Source organism: Trichomycterus rosablanca, chromosome 23 (genome assembly GCF_030014385.1).
Source record: "Trichomycterus rosablanca isolate fTriRos1 chromosome 23, fTriRos1.hap1, whole genome shotgun sequence".
NCBI lineage: Eukaryota > Metazoa > Chordata > Actinopteri > Siluriformes > Trichomycteridae > Trichomycterus > Trichomycterus rosablanca.
The window spans coordinates 245,001-262,500 of NC_086010.1; the positions used below are offsets into that span (position 1 = coordinate 245,001).

General features: G+C 45.6%; 3 protein-coding genes across 6 annotated transcripts in view; 1 reads left to right on the forward strand and 2 right to left on the reverse strand.

The window, feature by feature from the left end:
• eomesb (eomesodermin homolog b) overlaps nucleotides 1–1,040 on the reverse strand; it is a 37,439-nt gene extending 36,399 nt beyond the window's left edge. For 3 of the 4 annotated variants that reach the window (XM_062986066.1, XM_062986068.1, XM_062986064.1), the window contains exon 1: nucleotides 497–1,040. The gene's annotated coding sequence lies outside the window, so the exon portion shown is untranslated. Of the gene's footprint in view, nucleotides 1–482 lie in introns of all 4 variants that reach the window. The other variant, XM_062986065.1, reaches the window with a different exon arrangement.
• Nucleotides 1,041–7,720: 6,680 nt separating this feature from the next.
• cmc1 (C-x(9)-C motif containing 1) lies at nucleotides 7,721–14,081 on the forward strand. Its single transcript, XM_062986099.1, has 4 exons — nucleotides 7,721–7,842; nucleotides 8,337–8,429; nucleotides 12,856–12,946; nucleotides 13,597–14,081. The coding sequence occupies exons 1-4, from the start codon at nucleotides 7,824–7,826 to the stop codon at nucleotides 13,721–13,723; spliced, it is 330 nt and encodes a 109-aa protein (XP_062842169.1). The 5' UTR covers nucleotides 7,721–7,823; the 3' UTR covers nucleotides 13,724–14,081.
• Nucleotides 14,082–14,467: 386 nt separating this feature from the next.
• Nucleotides 14,468–17,500, reverse strand: part of azi2 (5-azacytidine induced 2) — a 14,037-nt gene continuing 11,004 nt past the window's right edge. The window contains exon 8 of the mRNA XM_062986087.1: nucleotides 14,468–17,500. This exon is cut by the window's right edge and continues 125 nt beyond it. Within this exon, the coding sequence (XP_062842157.1) occupies nucleotides 17,360–17,500 (141 nt within the window). The 3' untranslated portion in view covers nucleotides 14,468–17,359.

Consider the following 17,500-nt stretch of genomic DNA (forward strand, 5'->3'; position numbering starts at 1 on the left):
ATACAAAAAAATAAATAAATAAATAAAAAATAAAAATGAAATAGAGAATATAAAAATAAAGCTTTTTATGAGGTTTGTAATAAAATAAAATAAATGAAGAAATTTGTTTTAATATTTTATCTTTTTATAAAAATAATTTAAAGACATTTAAGTGTTTCAGGATGAAATATTTCTACAATCAAACTGTAATAAAATCATCAAAGCTGCAAAAACTTTATTTCTTTTATTGTGATGATGTGATTGATTTAAATGAAACAAAAACAATAAATAGAAATGATTCTGAATTAAATTTTTTACTAAAACCTTTTAAAATCACATAAAAATACATTTTCTATTTGAATTTATGTTAAATTTTTTGATAGATTTTTTTAAATTAAATGTTTGTTAGATTTATTTGTTGGAATGTTTGTGTTTAGTTTTGTAATGTAACTGTGGGATTTGTGTTACAGGATCTTTATCCCTCAGTGATGAGGGGGTCTCACCCTCACTGTCTCACCCTCACTGTCTCTCTCTCTCTCAGTGCTGGAGTGGATGTTGGGAGGTGATTTAGGCAGCAGAAGGTCAAGGCCTTTAGTGACCTGCCCCCCCCCCCCTGCGTCTGGTCCGGTCCGGTCTCATTGTAAGGTCCAGCAGCAGGAGCCGACCGTTCCATTTGGTCCCCGGCGGGGGGGCGGTTGGTCAGTTGGCCGGTTCCAAACGTCCCACTGAGTTCCTCTTCTGCTGCAGATACACACACACACACACACACACACACACACACACACACACTCGCCGTGGATAGTTACAGCACGTTAGCATCAGTTATTACACAGTAACAGGATCATAATGAGGAGAATAAAGGTGAAGATTCACTGAGGAGCTTCTGACTGAGGGAACGTTCTGCTGAGGTTCTGTTCATGCTAACCATTACTTACAGCATCACAGCGCTCAGAGCTCTTATTACTCAATAAATCATTTTATATTATTACATTAAACATAAAACCACACAAAGTTACCAAACAGCAAAGTGAGACAAGTGGTTAATGCATTGGACTAGGAATCAGAAGGTTGCTGGTTCAAACCCCACCACTGCCAGGTTACCATACAGCGCTGGTGGTTTTCTCATTCAAAGATGAAGAGATGAGAAGATAGTAAGAAAATAATGAGATGATGAAGATGTAACTGGACGATGGTGGAGCTGAAGGTTCTGAGATGTGTGTGTGTGGATCAGAGCTGGACGATTCCGGGTTCCGAGCTTCTATCAGGAGGTTCTGGGTTTGTTTGGGGCGTGTGGGTGGGGTGAGATTAGTGCGCACTCGCTTATTCACATCACACCCTCACACACTCACACTTCATTACATACGCTGAGAGATTTATCGTCTACGTGGCTAATCACCCCCCATGAGGTCTGTTTTTAAGCCCTTGATTTCTTCTTGGTGGAGGGGATGAAGGGGTGAAGTTTGAACCCCGGCAAACCGACAAAACTGATTTGTGAGTTCCTGATGATGGGCTGATGCCAGACCTTTATCAGTAGGTGTTAAATTGGTTGGGGGGTTGAGAGAGAGACACAAGCGCAAATGAAGGTTTACGTTTACATTTTCACTTTTGTCCAAAGTGACTTACAGGACTGTGACAGTAAACAGTTTAAGCCGTTGAGGGTTAAGGGCCTTGCTCAAGGGCCCAACAGTGGCAACCTGGCAATGATGGGGTTTGAACCAGCAACCGTCTGCTTACTAGTCCGGTACCTTAACCACTAGGCTACAACTACCCTAAATGTGAGACCCGGACGAGGACGGAGCGCCTGTTGAATGGAGCAAACGAACGGATGATTTTTACACCTTAACGAGGTGAAGCGGTTAATAGACACACACACACTCTCACACACACACACACACACACACACACTCTACACGTGCAGCGGCGTGGACGGTACGATCGATAGCACTTTACTGACGCTCCGGGGAACGAGGACGCCCGGCGGCCCGGACTCATTACGCCGCCCCTCGTTAGCATTGCGTGAAAGGTGTTTACCCATCATGCTTCGCTCCTGGTTAATTTAGGCGCAACTTCTGATCGGCGCACCTCGTTAGTGTCGCGCGGCGGAGAAAGAGTCGCATCCGCCGGCTTTTCACGCTCTTCATCGTCCCTCCTCGTCCTCGGCTGATGTACAGGAGGAGACGTCGCTCTCTCTCTCTCTGTCCGGTCGTTAATGTACAGCGAACCTCTCTCGACCGTCCCTCCCGACCTCGCCGCCTCCATCCATCACGTCTCTTCTTATTAAAGCACATAAAGCAGCAGTGGCTCCATTTTTCTCTTTCTTTCTCTCTTTTCTTTCTGACAGCGTGTGCTTTTATGGAGCGGATAATTATCTGGGTGAGAACCCTCCAGCCTGAACCTCGGGGGCTTTGTGCTGTCTTTTTGACATTTTTCGAGGGATGAGATGGAAGTCGCATTAACATTTCTCCCGCGGGCGGACAAAGCGCCGGCTCTTCCAGGCTCTGATGTGTTTTTTACCTTTACGTTCGACATGAATCACCAAAAAAAAAAAAAGATAAAATAAATAAATATATATTTTTATTCTGTTTAAAAGTTTGAATCCTGAAGCTGCATCACGGAAGATTTGGCTGTTTTTAATGATGCGTTTGGATATGCTCAGTTCCCCTGCACGCTCTAGCCACCAGGGGTCTCTGTGGCAGCGGCAAGGAGGTGAACCCCCTGTCCTTCCCTCCTTCGAGCACGGCACCGTGCTTCGAGCATGGCACCGCAGGTCGGACAGCGGGTTCACCTCCTTGCCACCTGAACAGTGCAACAAACCATCACAGAGATTAGAAACCAGATCACTGAGGTCGTAAGCACTGCATTGACCCCAGCAGCCTCAGACCTAAAGGTTTGAGCCTTAAATAATCTGTTACCATATTATTATAACCAGTCAGTGCATGACTATCCAACCATTAAACCAGCCCGTGCACCCAGTGCAGCCCTCCCTCCCCCAGTCCCCGCCCCGCTCTTCCGGCTGATTAGTTTTAATATAATTTTAATTAAAGCTCCGGTGTCAAAGGCTCGGCTCGGCTGAGAAGCGGCTCCAGATTGCGGCTCCGGAGGAAGTGGATCCGGGGCCCGAGCGGCCGAGTAAACACAAGCTGCCGCTTCCTCCGGCGCGGGGCACGTACCCGCCGTGCGCGCTCGTAACGGGCAGGAGATGCACGCTGGGTACGCGCTCTGGCTCCAAGTCCCGCCCTGCCCGCGCCCGTCTCGTTAGCGTTTGGCCGTGGCGCGCGCGGGACATTTGGGGCGTCGGCGGTGGGCCTGCGCGGCGAGCCGTGCGCTAAAAGGGTTTAAGTTCGCTAGCCGTCCCTCTGCCAGGCCTGCTGACGGGGCGAGATTGGATTCGGGAGGAGCCGGCCGGGATCTGGCAGCCCTCGGTGACACGCCGATGTGATGTTATTAGATTTTCCTGTGTGCCGTGACCTCCTCCGGGGAGAAAATGAACTCCGGACCGTATGTGTGTGAGTGTGTGTGTGTGTGTGTGTGTGTGTGTAAGACACGCCCGCAGAGAGGAACTTGACTCTCGGTGGAGTCGGAGAGCACAGACTGACCCCTCTCAGATGATTCCGTCTGTTCTGACCGCTGATGTCCTCCGTCCTGCTGAGAGGAACCAGGAGGAGAACCAGAACCAGAACCGTCGTCCATCAGGAGATCCAGACAGTGACGTCCATACAGTGCTGTAAAACACACTACACTGTGTTCCAAATTATTATGCAAAAAGTGTTTAGGAGTGATAAGGTAAGAATTTTTTTGTTTGTCAGTTAAACTCATTGATGGTGATGTGTGTCAGGGCTCTTTATATCACTGAAAGCAATCGCAGACACCTGTGCTAATTAGTTTGGCAGGTGTGTCCAATTAAAGGCAAGACTACTTAAGAAGGCTGTCCCACATTATTAAGCAGCCTACATTTTCAGCCAAAATGGGAAAGAAAAAGGATGTGTCGGCTGCTGAGAAGCAACAAATTGTGGAGTGTTTAGGTCAAGGCATGACTACAATCAACATTGCCAAGACACTTCATCGTGATCATCGCACAATCAAGAAGTATGTAGCTGATTCAGAGCACACACTTGTGCGTGCTGATAAGGGAAAATTGAGGACTCTTTCCAACAGGCAATTACGTCAGGTTAAAAGAGCAGCTGCAAAAATGCCTTGTCATAGCAGCAGACAAGTTTTTGAAACTGCTGGTGCCTCCAACGTCCCCCGAACAACAAGATGCAGGGTCCTTCAGAGGTTTGCAGCTGTGCGTAAGCCATCCTGTCGACCTCCTCTATCCACTGCACACAAGCAGAAACGGCTCCAGTGGGCCAAACAATACATGAAGACTGACTTCAAAACTGTTTTGTTCACCGATGAGTGCCGTGCAACGCTCGATGGTCCAGATGGATGGAGTGGAGGATGGCTGGTTGATGGACACCCCATGCAAACAAGGCTACGGCGCCAACAAGGAGGAGGTGGAGTAATGTTTTGGGCTGGAATCATGGGGAGAGAGATTGTCGGCCCCTTTAGGATCCCTGAAGGGGTAAAGATGACCTCCATAATGTATGTGGAGTTTCTCAAACAGCACTTCCTGCCATGGTTCAAGAAGAAGAACCGTGCATTCCACAGCAAGATCATTTTCATGCATGATAATGCACCGTCTCATGCTGCAAAGAACACATCTGCATCTCTGGCTGCTATGGGCATAAAAGGGGACAAACTTATGGTGTGGCCCCCATGCTCCCCTGACCTCAACCCCATTGAGAACCTCTGGAGCATCATCAAAAGGAGTGTCTATGATGGCGGGAGGCAGTTCACATCTAAGCAACAGCTCTGGGAGGGTATTCTGTCCTCATGCAAAACAATTGAAGCAGATACCATCCAAAACTTGACAAATTCAATGGACGAGAGAGTTCAGAAGCTCCTTTCGAACAAGGGGTCCTATGTGCAAATGTAACATCACCTAGAATAAAGTTTTGACTTGAAAACTGTTTGATTTCAGTTTGTAATAACCTGCTAATGCTTATAATTTCACAAATGACCATTTTTTTGTTCTTTATAAAAATGAAAAGGTTGAAAACTCTGCTGTGCATAATAATTTGGAACATGCATTTTGAGTGCATTTTGAGTGTTTTATTTTTTTTTAAAATATACTGTTATCATTGGCAGTTTGTTCAAAAACCTTTCAATTGTACTCTAATAGTTGATGACTGGAAAATTACAATGACTGCAATTCATATAGGTAATTTTGGAAAATCTGAGAAAATATTATTTGCATAATAATTTGGAACACAGTGTATATGGTCAAAAGTATCTGGATGCCCCTCTAATGACGGATGTGTAATAAATCAAGAAAATAAAGGAAATCACACACCTCCGGCTTAGCAGTACCAGTTTAGGGAAGGACCTGTCCTGCTCCAGCATGAGCTCTATAAAGACGTGAAGAAAATCTCCAGCGTCCTGCACAGAGCCCTGAGCTCAGCCCCACTCAACAGCTCTGGGATGAACCGGAACACCGACTGATCAATCAGTACCTGGGATTGAAACTGCGTCACCACTCTTGAATCTTTATTCAGTCTGATGAAGTTTGGAATACGGTGGTGCTTGTACAGACTGATCCTTTGGTGGATCCTTGGTGATTCCCTCACCTGCTCACTGTGGAGCTTGTTGTATAGGCAGACGCCCGACCGGCCGATAGCACGCTGAATCCCAGCAGTAGTGCGCTAGCGTGATTTACCTCTGTGGGGCGGCACAGTGGCTCGGTGGGTAGCACTGTCACCTCACAGCCAGTAGGGTCTGGGTTCGATCCCCAGCTGGAGCGGTCCGGGTCCTTTCTGTGTGGAGTTTGCATGTTCTCCCCGTGTCTGTGTGGGTTTCCTCCGGGTGCTCCGGTTTCCTCCCACAGTACAAAGACGTGTAGTGAGGTGAATCGGAGGTACAGAATTGTTTATGAACCAAAGTGTGTAAAACATGACGTTAAAACAATAATAAATAAATAAATTTACCTCTGCGCCACCCAAGCGCCTCATTTTGGTTTATTTTCTATTAAAACGAGCTTTGAATTTCCCATGTGAATAAAATCTGATTTATAAATGCATGCACTGATTTTCTGAACAGTTCTGTGTGGAATTACTGCGTCTGAACATAGATGTAGATTGTTTTTGTGGTGGCAGTGTTTGGACTGTGAGAATGCAGACAGAATGCGAGTGCCCTCGGTCTGTGCACCACCTACTGCAGCAGGTTCTCATGAGCAGATCAGAGCAGATAAGAATAAAGGAAATCTTTTGTCTGCTCTGATTAAATAAGCGTGACGGAGAACCACAGCAGCTCGGTCTGACAGGAACGCACCAGGCGCCGGTGCGGTCGCTCTCGCCGTACGCCGTGCGTGCATCAGACTCGACTGTGTGGTCAGGCCTGAGTGAAGATGTGGTCGCCACTGTCTTGCACTGTCTTGATTTCTTCTGAGCCTGAATCACAGGTGCAGCATGAGAGAGGAGAGAGAACGTTCAGCTCCGAGGTTCATGAACTCTCACACACACAACATGGTGAGGTGAGGAAGAACCTGGACCAGGACCAGGACCAACAGCTCAAAAGTTTACATATGGTTGTGAGGAACACAGGAACGTTTAGGGGAGTCATTCCTGCAGCCGGTGCTCTACTATCTATAAATAATTACAACACAAAAATGATCATCTAATATTATTATTATATTATACTACTGTTATTATTATCATATTATTAATAATTATATAATAATAATAATTACCAGTTATTGTAATAATAGTATTATTGTTTTTTTAAATATCTGTATAATAAGAACAATAAATAGTTACAACACAAAAATGACCATGAATTATTATTATACAATATATGATAACATTATACTATACTATTGTTATTATTATTATGATATTATTAATAATTATAAAATACTACTACTAATAATAATAATTACTAGTTATTGTTATTAAATTTTAATGATTATATTACACTATATTATGATATTTTATTATTAGGTTTTTGTTAATATCTGTATAACAACAACAAACATAATAATATAAATAATTAATAATAATAATAATAATAAAGAAATTATTATTGGTAAAAACAAAATAGTAAAAAAAAAGAAATTAAGCACGGGTTAAAAAATGCTGGATTTCTTACCACCAGTAATTTATGTTGTTGTTTGCACACACAAACATGTTTATAACCAAAAACAAAAGGACAAATTCGGGGTTATTTGCATAATGTAACATATTTATAAAGAAATAAAATATATAAGCTGCCAGAATTTTTACCACTTTTCATGTTTTACCCAGAAAAATCCACAAATCATGAAACCAAACTTAACTTAAACCGAGCTTAACTCACCCAGCACACATTTACTCACACTGAGGGGAAATCATACCTGCCAATCCACCTTCTGCACGGTTCGAAAGAAAGGGAGTAAATATGAGTACCCAGAGAACACCTACACATGCCAAACTTTATAGACACAGAACAGAGACAAATTTTAATTAAATGTCTAAACTACCAAATAAATGAGCTTTAAAAACATTTAATTTCACTACCGAAACTCGTTTACTTCTTATCACACCTCTTTCCATATGTGACGTTTTATTAAATACAACACCACTGTCCAATCGGAGGATTGCATTTAGCTGGAACCAACCAATCGCTGTAAAGAAGGCGGGCTTTGTCGGAAAATGAGTGGGGAAAAAAGAAAGCGTGTTAGCAGTGTGACATTGAGCCTGTATGTACAGCACAGAAATATAATTATGAGTTTTTAATAAGACTATTATAATCAGATCATTATTATACACATGGAGACTTCAAACACAGGTAATAATTAATATTCTTTAACAAAATGGCTTTAATGTGTAAAGATTTTGATGGTGTTGATATTGTGACAGTACAGTAGCATTAGCTAGCAGCGCTAGCACACCGTTAATATAACATACAGATGCTAATACTGCTAACTATGCTAAGCTAACTGTAGCAGTGCTGCACTGCAGCCAAAGTTCTGTTCTTCACTAATATTATAATCACATTTTATCCCAATAAACAACAAGAAAATTAATGGTATTAATGTTACAATTATCAAAAAAATTATCAACATGTTTCATTTAAACACTATTCAGATTTATAAAAGTGTTTATTATATTTATAATGATTGTTTTATAATAAATATTAATTATAAAGATGTGAGGAGGTGACAAGGCTGATATTACACACTTACACACAAACACACACACACAAACACACACACAACCACACACACACACCTCTCCTGGTTTCGTCCCGGATGCTGTAATCCTCTTCCTCTTGGTGTACAGGTGAGCCTCACCTGAGGCACGTAGAGCTGGACGTTCTGATCCCCAAAATGATGAGAGAGAAAGCCAAAGAGCGCTGCGCTCAACACGTCCAAGGTACACAACCTACAAACACACACACACAACACGGTGGTGCAGCAGAGCACAGCTCCAGCCACCCGGGTTCAATCCCCACCTGTTTATTCTCTGTGAGAAGGTTGGGCTCTACATGTGTCCATGCAGAAGGTGGATTTGCTGCTAATCAGCCCGTGTGTTTACATGTACAGTATGATCAGATTTTAGTTTAATCGTCTCTCTCTCTCTCTCACACACACACACACACACACAATTTATTTCTCCTCTTGGCTTGTATTTTTCTTCAGTTGTTCGGTGCACTATAGTGACTCCTGTCTGCCAACCCACACAATCACTGTTCTTTACTCCATCCAGCAGCGGATTCTTACCGAGCGGTGAATCTGATCCATCAGAACCGACTTTATTCTGGGACACAATCCAAGTAATCTGGAGTGCAGCTAGAGCACCACCGTCCTAGTTGAGTCATATCCAGTTCCTTATTGTGAATCCCGTGCCGCTTGCACGACCCCTGATCTGATCATGGAGAGTCGTATCACCACATATGTCAGATCTGCCGCCACTTCTTTTTACCTGCCAGTGTTGGGTTCTCACGTACCCCTTTTCCACCGATGCGGCACGGAGCCGAACTTGACTTTGAACCGGCTCCACGTGTTTCCACCAGAAAAAAGAGGTTCCAGACAGAGAACTAGCGGGTCAATCTGGCACCACAGGATACTGGGTTTTTCAGCCCGAACCGTGACGTCACCTGTGGGCGTGTCATGTTGTACAGCATAGCGACAACAACAATGGCGTCCGCTGGGGTCTCGTATGGAGCGTAATTCTGCATTTTTACCTTTTAAACTTCACCTGATTAAATTTTGCTCCAGTTTGCCGCTGATATTTTCAAAGCGCCTTTAAAAAGGTGAACTGTGAGATATTACGTGATAAAAGTGACCCGGACAGAACGAAACACGCTTAACGTGATAAATAAAGCATGAAGCTTTTTCATCTCCCCGAGCTGCATAAACACACGTGAAGTAAATCCAGTTAAACACAGATACACGTGGTATTATAGAGTAGATCTGATGGTTATTTCACACAGATGTTTGTTCGTGTTGTGGAACTTTAGTGTTTCACCGCTCAAGTCGAGCGCTGAGTAAATCGGCTATATGCGCCGAGAGTCACGGTGAAAGCGAAGCGCAAAACTCCTCTCACGTTAATTAACTACAGAAAACAACAACTAAGACAAACACGTCACGTCTTCTCATCACCGATAGTTAGATCGATGCTTTTTACATAAAAACAAACATCTGTAACAGCAGCACAAACGCTCACACATAATCCACACACTCCACCATGATGTTACTGCTCTTAACTTTCGTTAAGTAACGCCCACCGCTGATGACGCTGCTTGGTTCTCAAAAACTGGTGGAAACGCGCGTCGGTTCTCTACAGAACACCAAGGTTCAGAGAAACCTGAACAGAACCGGTTCAAGAACCGGTGGAAAAGGGGCAACACAGAGACGTATAGCGTATGGAGAGACACGCTAAGCTTCATGGGATCTGCGCAGGAATATATTGCATAGGCAATGGTTAAAGACCCTGCCCAACCTCATCTCCTTAAAACATGCCAACTGTGTCTGTGTGGACGCTCTGCCAGGTCATGGCTCCAACACACCACAGTGATGTGCTAGCGCCCCTGTTCTAACATACTTTCAGGAGTGGATTAAGATGATCTGGTGATCCTTTATGCTGTTGGTTGGAGTTACTGGGCCTGTCTGCTCCTACACCAAGACTCAGAAGGAAACTACAGCGTTTATAAAACAAACATGTACGAGGGATCTTCAGAAAGTTTCCTCACGTGTATGTTGTGGTTCTGCTGGGTGAGGGGGGAGAGGAGGAATCACTCGTGTCTGAGAGACTGAGAGACGCTTATAGTCCTGATTTAGCTCCATCTGATTTACACCTGTTTGGGGTCTGAAAGAAGCTTTAAGGGGAAGAAGATTCTCATGTGATGATGATGTGAAAGCAGCGGCGCATCAGCAGCTATGAGCTCAACCAGAAATGGCATTAAAACGTTGGTACGCCGCTGGAAAAATGCATAAGAAGGCGACGATGTAGAAAAGTGACGGAGTTTGTTTTAAAATTCTTAATAAATAGAGTTTAAATTAAGTGAGGAAACTTTTTGAAGATCCCTCATACATACAGAGCAGACTGGAGGTGTCTAACACCTTTATTGGTTTGTACCCAGAATTTCTACTGGCACTTCGGGCAAGTGTGTTTGTATTCGTAATGCAGGTGGTGTGTGTGTGTGTGTGTGTGTGTGTGTTGTACTTTGTCACCTCGTTGTTCACACTCGCTTTGGTTAGTTTGGACCGATTAACACTTCATTTCTATATGACACCTGCAGCCCACTCACTCACACACACACATCACACACTCACACAAGGAGTGGAAACCCCCCTGTTTACTTTCAGCATTTAGTTTCACACCTCCGCCTGCACGTGTGAGTGTGAGTGTGTGTGTGTGTGTGTGTGTGTCGAGGGTCGGACACCGCTGCAGGTCGGCTGTTGTTAGGAGAAGGTTGTGATCAGGTCTTCACTCGTTGATCTTGAACCTGACGGTGCCCACGCCCACACTCTCAGATCAACAGGATTATAATGAGAGTCAAAAGTTTGTGCCCCCCCCCCCCCCAAGTTACTGATGAGATCAGGAGCGTTTGGGTTCGCGTCTCAGCCCTGCGTCTTCCTCAGGTTTCGGGTTTGTTTTTTATGGCAGATGAATTCTTTTCCCCGGGGTGAAGCCTGCACCTGATTGGCCAAATCGTTTACGTAAGAGCGGTGCAGAACCCACGTTAGATATGTTCTCCTGGACGTTCTCTTTTATGTTCTCTTTTAAATTCTCTTGTACGTTATTTTGGACGTTCCTCTCCTGGACGTTCCTCTCCTGGACGTTCTCCTGCACGTTCTCCTGGATGTTTCTCTCCTAAATGTTCTCCTGGATGTTCCTCTTCTGAACGTTCTGCTGGACAATCTGCTAGATGTTCTGCTGGACGTTCTCTTGTACGTTCCTCTCATGGACGCTTTCCTGGACGTGCTCCTGGACGTGAGGTCTGTGGTAGACGTGATGTGGACTCGCTGAGGAGTTTGAGGAGCCCTGACCTACAGACCAGGCCGTGTTCAGAGGAGGAGAAGAGGAGGTGGAGGAGGAGGCGTGATCAGTATGTAGAATAAAGCCGACGTTAATGAGGATCAGCGCGGCGTGGCGGCTCGTCCCCGCATCGTCCTCCTCTCTAAAGCGCATTATTCAGCCTGACTTGTGCGTCTGATGGTTGATATTGTTTAGATTGCGAGCGCAGGATCTCAGGAGAGCGGCGGCGTGCGTCTGAGCTCGTCTTTAATCCCAGAATCACGTCTGATTGGTTCTGCTGCGCTGGAGAGACGCGGCGCGGCTGAAGATCCTCTCATCTCATCAGGTGAGAATTAATTGAGTTTGTAGTGAAAAATCCCCCGACCGTCAAACACAAGCAGAACCACCGCGGTCCTCACGCCAACGCTCCTCACGCCGCCGATCACGCTGCTGCTGATGCTGCTGATGCTGCCCGGCCGACCGGAAGAAAGAGATTGAAACGGGAGAGCAGCACAGCAAAGGATTGTGGGTAGTTCAGAGTGCCGGTGGTGCTAAACATTCAGTCCTTCATACAGCAAAACAATACAACCCCCCCAATCCTACCCCAAAAAAGAGCAGGGGCGTCACAGGGCGTGGTGAGTCCCCACCCACAGTGGTCTGAGGAGGGACGAATGGTGTCTAATACCAACAGAAGATCTACTGTGGATCAAACTGCAGATGATTTTAATCCTGATTAGGTGAATCATCACAACACACAGAGCATCAAACCCTTCTGTAGCAGTCAGAGTCCCCATGCATCTCCTGTCCAGAACCCTCGGGTGTCGTGGTGGGTCAGAGCTGTTGTTGGACGGGTGGTTCTGATTCTCATTTGTGTGTGTGTGTGTGTGTGTGTGTGTGTGTGTTGAGGGAGGGAATGGGATATGCCTGAGCTGGTTTACATGCAGATGAAAGGCGTGTTGATAATCAGTCAGACGTGAGTAATGAGATTAATATCTGAAGCTCTGATGTGATGATGTGTAATTAACACTGGACCTGCTTAATATGTACGTTTAACCTGCACTAGTGCGCACTACTTAGCACCCTACTGCTCCACTGAGGGAACACACACACACACACACACACACACTATTCACACAATACACCATACACACACACACACACACACACACTGAGTACTGTGTATATTGGTGTTGATGATGGATCAGGCCCAGAGCTCCACACCTGAGCACCTGTCCGGGGACGATGTGTGGTTGGGTGTGTTTTGGTGTACCATGAGTCCCTGTGGATCACCGATGTGTGTGTGTGTGTGTGTGTGTGTGTGTGTGTGTGTGTGTGTTAGAGTTTACACAGTGCTGTAAGGACAGCGGCCTCCTGATGGTGGTGAAGTGCCGCGAGCAGAACGACGCTCTGAAGCAGTGCCTGACCCGACAGTGAGTCCATCCCTAATGTGTTTAGACTGTGTGGCCGCTGGATCGGTGCTGTAGGCTCGGGAGTCTCAGTATTGAGGAGCCGCCAATTTTGTGGGGCCCGACTCTTACTGACGAGATGAAGGCTGGAGAACGTGCTAAGAGGATCTCACAAGGCTGTACTGAACGTTAGCTCGTTCTGTGGTCTCTGTGCAGCGCCATCCATCAGCCAGCAGAGGGCGTCATTCATCACTGCTGCAGCTACGCCCTCTGCTGGCTGATCGATGATGCTGCACAGAGACCGGAGATCACAGAGATCAGTGTGTGACTCTCTCCATATGATCCCGTCTGGTGAAGCTTCTCCTCACAAACATCTCGTCAGAAAAATGTCTGACCTCACAAACCCACCGAGATCCAGCCGGAATATTTGATTAAAATGTTGTGTTTACGTTGTTTACGTTTTATTATTAATGTGTTTATGTTGTTTTAAAGTGTTAACGTTGTGTTAATGCTGTTTGTTTCATTATTGAGTTTACATTGTTTTAACGTTGTGTTATTGTTGTATTAAGGTTGTGTTAATGTTGTGTTTACTTTGTTTGTTTCATTATTAATGTGTTTGTTGTTTTAATGTTGTGTTTATGTTGTCTTAACGTTGTATTTGCATTGTATTACAGTTACACAGACCCGGTGTTCTATGAGGAGTGTAAGCAGCAGTACATCAGAGAGAAACAGGAGTACGAGCGCACCGGCGTCCCCACCAAACACCGAAACACCGGCAACAGATTACCCACCAGCATGTAACACACACACACACACACACACACACACACACACACACACACACACACACACACACACACACACACACACACACACACACACACACACTCTCTCACACACACACACACTGCTGTTTATATTCATGAGTGATTGTGCGGCGCTGATCTAAATTCACGGCGCGGGTTTTAATCAGATCAGGATGATTTGATCTCCGCCGGGACGCAGGATCACATTTATTATCGGCTTCATTATTTTCTCCTCGCTGAGCTTTTTTCTGCAGCTTCGTCACATTTATGAAGTCAGAAGATTTTGTTTGATGTTTGTTTGATGAAACGTATAAATAATGATTGTAACGTTAATAAAGTTAATAACGTCACTACACTGATTATAAAGGTTCATGAGTGTAACTGTGGGTTCTTACTGAGCGCAGCAGGTGTGTACCTCATCCTGGTCAGGGTCTCAGTTCTCTAAAGCAAGGAAGCACTGGGTGCAATGTGGGAATTCATCCTGAAGGAGGCACCAAAACATACTCATTCATTCAGTGTCCGTTTTACCAGCGCTTTATCCTGGTCAGGGTCGCTGTGGGTCTGATTTACTGGGTGAAGAGCAGAAAATACTCCGGACACACACACACACACACACACAGACTGCAGGTCTTGTACTGTGGGAGAACATGCAAAACTCCACACAGAAAGGACCCGGACTCTGGGAATCAAACCCAGGACCTTCTTGCTGTGAGTGAATGAATGACAGAGAGAAGGAAACTAAAGGAATAAAGTTTAATAATAATGATAATATTTACAGTCAGGAGGACGAGAGCTAAAAAAGCAGCAAAAACAACTTCAATCATCCATCAACTTCATTTCTATAATTCTACACAGACACAGAGATCCTACTGACTCACAATTCTACTCACATACACTGTACAGCCAAAAGTATTCGGACGCCTGATCATGAGCTCATCTAAACTCCTGCTTCAAAAACTAACGGTATTAAATCAGAGTGACTCTGTGTGACTGTGTGATCAGTTCAGCTTCTCACAACACTTGGGAGTGTGTCTGTGTGTGGGAATTTGTGCCATTCAGTCAGTATGGTGGGCGCTGATCGATTAGTTGATGTTCCAGTTCATCCCAGGGCTGTTGAGTGGGACACTGGAGTTTTCACGTCTTTATAGAGCCCGCTCATGCTGGAACAGGAAAGGACCTTCCCTAAACTGTTGCTGCACAGTCAGAAGCATCATGGATCATTTCCTTTATATGATTGATTGATTTCACCTGTTAGTGACTGTTGTGGCTGAAAAACATGACTTTTAATAATTAGAAGGGGTGTCCCAATACTATTGGTCATATAGTGGATCTCACACACACACAAACACACCTACTGGCATTTACCACATTAATACACGTCTGTTCCAAACATGAACACACAAAAATCTGAACTTTATCTCACAGCGACTCTAAATCCTGCAGCCTCATCATCATCACCTCCTCAGGGGTGGAACTGGGTCTCCTGAGGGTCGGACCACACCCCTCTGCTCAAGATGGTCCTGATAGGGTTAGGATTAGGAACTGAGGAGCTTCAGGACCGGAACCCCACACCTTTTTCCACCACGTGACCCTGCTGTGGAACAGGAGCTACACCAGAACCCGGTGGAACTCGTCCTGCGCTCACGTGGAACGTCTCTGTGGTCCATCAGAACACGTGCTCAGGTTCCTGGTTCAGGTTTTTAGGATCTCACGTCTCAAATCACGAACTACTAAATAAACCTGATTAGAAGCGGCGCTGTACCAACCCGTCGTGTTTCATTAGGGTGGGTTATGTGGATTGGGACGCGGCCGGAGATCTGCAGAAATTCCCTCGTCATAATTACTCGATCCTGCAATCTGATTGGTTGGAAAAGCGCATTCCTACCCTGTCTGTATCGCTCTAGTAATGACGTGGCATCGGCAATCGGTTTAACCATTAATACAAACTGTGTCTGGACTGGTGTTGGTTCCCTCTATAAATGAAACTGAGGTGCTGATTGGTTGGCACATGGCTTTGTGATGGTTGCCTGCACAGACGGGTTCATCCTGATAATGCAATCCATGTTGTGATGTCATCAGTCCAGATTATTTTAGGTCTTCCTCGTCTACCACACGTCCTGTCGTACCGTAAAATCATCTCCAATGTTCTCATGTGGACGCCACATCACACGCCCAGAGTAACAGAACCTGCAGGAGCTGATGTGCTTCAGGAGCTGCTCTCTGTTCTGGCCGTCTCGTCCTCTCGCTCAGTGGTGCTCATCTTCCTCCAGGAGACTCTCAGCAGATTTCTGATACGTCTTTCTTCCTCCTTCAGTTCATTTAGTTCTTTATTATTTTGTCTGGGTTTAAATGTACTCAGTTCCCCTGGGCACTCTGCTGCCCTCTGCTGGTTGCACAACATTAGGGGCGGATTCACACGGAGAGTCTCAGCACGTACGGAGGGCCACGCTACTCTCACACATTGTGTCATTAAGTGCCACTGTCGAGACTCCGGATGCCACCCAGGTGTCCTGGTTCCTACATCATTACTGACAAACCATGAAGGTGTTTGTGAACGCAGCATTAAAGCTCCTGTCCCTAATATTATCACATTTTTATAAAATAATTAAAATAAAGATTGTAAATGAAACTTTGTTTGACGCTGACAGTAAAAATCAGAACCAACAACCAGATTCTATTTAAACACCAGAATTCTGAGCTCAGGAACAAAATCACCATAAATAATAATTATATTAATAATAACTCTAATTTATTTTATACACGAACAGTAGAAAGCTAACATGCTAGCCAACGACGTAGCCGTTAATGATTAGCTATCTCTGTGAACTTTAGGTGTGACTTTAGCAGACTGGGTACATCAAAAACCATGTGAGATGGAAACTGACTGGTTGCTCTATAATTGGTGGGGGGGGTGTGTGTGCGCGTGTGTGTGTGTGGGGGGGTAGGGGTCACTGGGGGGGGGGTCTCTTCATTTTCACCATCACTTTATCCTTTATCCATTTACACTGTGACAAGCCACCCGCCCACCCTCAGACACAGCCAATCATGTCTGTGTAGACGCCTGGCCGGCTGACAGCATAGCAGAGCTTTGAACCCGGATCTTTTAACATAACACTGCACCACCCTAGCGCCCTCTGGTGGTTCATAAAGATAAACCGTTCACACTGAAGTGAGGAGCTAGAATTGGAGTTAAGGTCGTCTTTACCACCTTATTTAATACAGCATCATGTCAATGGTGGACTTGAGACCCCCTCCAGTCCTCTACACCCCCCCCCCCATAGTTTTGTTAAATCCTGACCCCTCTTTTTAAGTGTCCCAGATTGGATCAGACCAGTCAGTGATGGAGTGGTACAGAGAGTCTCGGAGCGTACGCCGGACCCCAGCGTTCACGTTTCCATTTCACATCGTCGTCAGGATGTAACCCGGCGGGCGCGAATAAGGGGGCGTCAATCAGGTTTGCAACACCACCGTAACCATGGAGACCAGCGCGGGGTCAGTGGAAGTGTATGTACATGCCCGGGTTCGAGCGCTGTGAGGTATCTCAGCCTGGGCGTCGGTCTTAAGGCAGGATGTGATCGGACGAGTCGGCTGCCCATCGGTTCGGCCTGGACCAATCGGTGGCCCCGCTGGATTAGGGACCCTCCCAGAACAGGGTGTGGTCGTGTGGGGGGTGGGAGAGGGGCGTCCACGAATCGTCGCTGGAAGAAGATACGGCGTGAGGAGGCGGGACGGCGGGGCTGCCCAGCGGGGACGGCCGGGTCAGGGGCCACGT

Excerpts from the sequence above, each read along its gene's own strand:
- cmc1 (XM_062986099.1), top strand. Across the intron at positions 8,430-12,855 it reads CTGCGCTCAACACGTCCAAG|AGTTTACACAGTGCTGTAAG; the intron begins GTACACAACCTA and ends TGTGTGTGTTAG. Across the intron at positions 12,947-13,596 it reads AAGCAGTGCCTGACCCGACA|TTACACAGACCCGGTGTTCT; the intron begins GTGAGTCCATCC and ends ATTGTATTACAG.